This window comes from Aethina tumida, chromosome 3 (assembly GCF_024364675.1).
Source record: "Aethina tumida isolate Nest 87 chromosome 3, icAetTumi1.1, whole genome shotgun sequence".
Lineage (NCBI taxonomy): Eukaryota > Metazoa > Arthropoda > Insecta > Coleoptera > Nitidulidae > Aethina > Aethina tumida.
Window position 1 is genome coordinate 31230468 of NC_065437.1, and position 4012 is coordinate 31234479.

The window sequence follows — 4012 nt, forward strand, 5'->3', positions numbered from 1 at the left end:
GTTATTGTGATTGGATATAATATTTTTGTTCTGAATTTAGGTATTATTTTGGTTCAATTTCTGCATTTTGTAAAATCGCCCCACAGAAAGGTGACAATTTTGTTCACTTTTAGACATTTCTCACCAAAATTCATTCTCTCTAAAAATTACCCAATTTGGCAATGATTAGTTTATTAATTTTTAAGAAAAAAGATAAAGAGAAAAAATTTATTAATGATTAATGTAATGTTGTAATGAGTAGTAAGTAATTGGAATATTGAAATTTGGGTAGATTCAATATTGCACAAAGTATTAATTCTTGTTGTGTATTCGATAGGAAAACTACTACAAATGAAGATTTATATTTGCGATTGAGAGGCACTAGGGACTCTACAGCGTCCTCCTCACAACTCGCTGGTCAGTTAGAAAACGCTACACGAGCTTGTATCACCACAAAAAAGCTTGGCAAATGTAGGTTTTCGACCATTACATTTGGCCTGCGATCATAAACAACAATAATTGAAATGAGGAAAGTCTCAGGTTCAATGGACAGAAGTATAAAGAATTGAATTGGTGAAGCAAGTCAGTTAGGTATTTAAAAATATAATAATTAATATTCAAGAAGGTTCTAACATTGTGTATTCAAGGAAACAGTTCATTACTTCCTACAAGGGATTCTCTATTTTTACAATAATTCTAAATTATTTTCATCAACCCTGCCAGGCAGCCATCGATGCTCATTAAGACCATACAATCAATGTACTAAATTTAATACAATACTAAATTACATATAATATACTAAATTTTATATATTTTTTATTGTTTCACGAGACTTACTGTACTCTATTTACTAATTTTACAAAATGGTATAACAAAAAGTAAAAAATATTTTTTTAAATTTTACATAATTTTTCAAATATTCTTAACTCTTAAACATGATTAACTTTTCAACATGATATTTTCTAAGAAATTGAGTACAGAAGTTGTAAACGAAAAAGATACAAAAATATCTCTGAATGTAAACAAATACTTCGTTTAAAGTCAAATTAATTTAAGATATGAAACACAAGTTTACGTACACCCAAACCGTGGAATGCATTCGACTTTTGCGCGACTGCATCTGAATAGAAAGTGCGTTTCTTACAACAGTTCGTGCCAACAGTAAAACTATTGTATCCCCATGGACCGATTCCCATTCGCATTCAAACAAAGTGGAAGCGAGGAACAAAACAACGTCGTATTCCTGCAAAACAACCTGAGGAGGCCCGGGCTTCTCCGGGGGACGATCACACTGATAGGCCACCAACTAACGCAGAAGATTTCACAAATAAGGTGTGATTACTGAAAACAGCCTGTTACTGATAAGACACATAAAGTTTATAAAATTATAATTTTGAGCAGTTCATATATAATATTTATTTGAATCAAAGTCTTTGTTTGTTCTATATTGTCGCCAAAGGGATGGGTTTCCCCTTAACCAAGTTTCTAAGTGCTTACCACACCATTTACAAAATGATCTTCAATTTCTCCACGTTGTCACGCACAAAACAGAATGACAGAGGTTGATAAAGGCATTAACGAAATATTACTCTCACCGACTCACTAATCCTCCATGCACCCTTATAATTCTGGGGTTGTGGATAAATTGATACATCATATTGCAATTTCATGCTTTATATCATAAAATAATCATGGAGCCCTCCCTTCTATTTCCATTGTAGACATTAACAAAAAAACAATTATGTTGGCATAACAGATATTAGTTTGAATTATTGTTTGATTGAAGTTTGTTGTCAAATTATTATGAGTGGTTAATTATAAAATCTTACTTCTTTAGTTAAGCATCAAAATCTTCGTATTTTATTTTTTAAATTATGGTAAGGTTCTCCTAGACGTTATGAACAGTCTAATAATCACCACTATTTAGCGTGAATGTATATCCTTGCACATCGGTCAGGCCGGTGTACAAATCGGCAATGCTTGTTGGGAACTGTACTGTTTAGAACATGGCATCAGGCCGAATGGTTTCTCAGTTAACTCGAGTGACTCATATGATGATGGCAACGACACCTTCTTCATGGAAACAGAGTCTAAGAAATTTATACCTAGAGCGCTATTTATAGATCTTGAACCTACAGTGGTTGATGAAGTCAGACTTGGTACCTATAAAGACTTGTTTCATCCAGAACAATTGATAAGCGATAAAGAAGACGCAGCCAACAACTATGCTAGAGGGTATTACACCACAGGCAAAGAAAAAATGGACGTACTAATTGGTAAATAAAATACATGTTTGTACTTAATAATCTTTCAATTTTATTGTAGACAGAATTGGTGCTTTGGTAGAGCATTGCGATGGACTGCAAGGTTTTTTAATTGTGCACTCGTTTGGTGGGGGAACGGGATCGGGATTGACAGCGCTTCTCATGGACCATCTGTGCACCGAATATCCACGACTTTCCAAAATGGAAATTGCCTTAACACCTTCTCCTCGGGTATCAAACGCTGTTGTTGAACCGTACAATTCAGTACTGATGACAAATGCCACTCTCGAAGATGCTGATATAGTGTTCACTATGGATAATGAGGCAATTTATGATATTTGTGTTACCCGTTTAGGAATTGAAAGACCTACGTATACTAATTTAAATAGACTAATTGCACAGGTAAGTGTTGGTAGTTGGAAATCAGTGTTATTAATAGTTGTTTTAGGTTCTATCATCTTTGACGGCTTCACTAAGGTTCGAGGGATGTTTAAACGTTGACTTACAAGAATTTCAAACAAATCTGGTACCATTTCCTCGTATTCACTATCCTTTATTATCTTATGCACCTTTCGTCAGCGCTGAGAAGGCATGGCACGAGAATCAATCTGTAGCTGATATAACGTATTCTTGTTTAGATCCTAATAAACAAATGGTAATGAACAACAGTGACGTAAAAATTTTTTATTTAAATAAATTCATTTAGGTAAAGTGTTGCGAAACCGGAACTTACATGGCGTGTTGTTTGTTGTACCGTGGAGACGTGTCTGTTAAAGATGTGAATGCAGTTCTTGCTCAGATCAAACATAAGAATCTATTAAATTTTGTTGATTGGTGTCCTACAGGCTTCAAAGTTGGTATCAATTATCAACCACCTACTACTGTTCCAGGTGGCGATTTGGCAAAACTACATAGGTAGCGACAGAATATATATTAAACATATTATGTATATACTTCTCTACTTTAGAGCTGTCTGTCTTTTGGCAAATTCAAGCTGCATTACCGACACATGGACTAGGATAGACAAAAAATTTGATTGCATGTTTGCGAAAAGAGCTTTTGTTCACTGGTATGTTTTAGAAGGCATGGAAGAAGGAGAATTCAACGAAGCAAGGGAAAACCTAGCGATGCTTGAAAGAGATTATCTAGAAGTAGCCACCGAGGATGTATCACCTACCATTGAATATTGAATCTAAATTTCCATTGAATGTAGTCTCTTGGACTTTAAATGTGATTGTTCTTTAATAAATGATGTTTTTATTTATTATTTTTGATATGAGTAAGAATTAGAAAAATATTCGATCAATATTTAATTCACAAATATACAAATCACTTATATGAAGAGCAACTATAAAATTAAACAACCTTATGTACATTTAATCTTCCTTTATTTAGCATCTAGTAGCATATTCATTATTTTTAATAACTTCTAAAGACTTTTTTCATTGACTTCAGTAAGTTTTCAATATAATCGATGTCTGCTTCGTAGTGTTCATTTAAATTTGACAGACTTTTTGTATTAATTTCATCCCAAGATTTTCAATTGAATTGAGGTCTGTGCTTTGTGCTGACCAAGTCATAACTCATACTCCCATTCTTTACCTAACTTAAATATGTGTTTCGGATCGTTATCGTGCTAAAGAAGGTCCACCTTAAACTCATGTTTTCTTCGGAAAACAGAAGCATATGATTCTCCACGATCCAATATCCCGTCTATCTTAACCCGCGGGATAACGCCAAACCCAGAAAAGCATCCCCAAACAATAACG

At 33.9% G+C, this 4012-nt stretch overlaps 1 protein-coding gene across 1 annotated transcript; it reads left to right on the plus strand.

Annotated features, from left to right (window-relative positions):
- Nucleotides 1–1797: 1797 nt before the first annotated feature.
- Nucleotides 1798–3510, plus strand: LOC109605406 (tubulin alpha-8 chain-like). Its single transcript, XM_049965084.1, has 6 exons — nucleotides 1798–1856; nucleotides 1907–2255; nucleotides 2305–2645; nucleotides 2692–2898; nucleotides 2950–3158; nucleotides 3211–3510. The coding sequence occupies exons 1-6, from the start codon at nucleotides 1854–1856 to the stop codon at nucleotides 3431–3433; spliced, it is 1332 nt and encodes a 443-aa protein (XP_049821041.1). The 5' UTR covers nucleotides 1798–1853; the 3' UTR covers nucleotides 3434–3510.
- The last annotated feature ends 502 nt before the right edge of the window (nucleotides 3511–4012 follow it).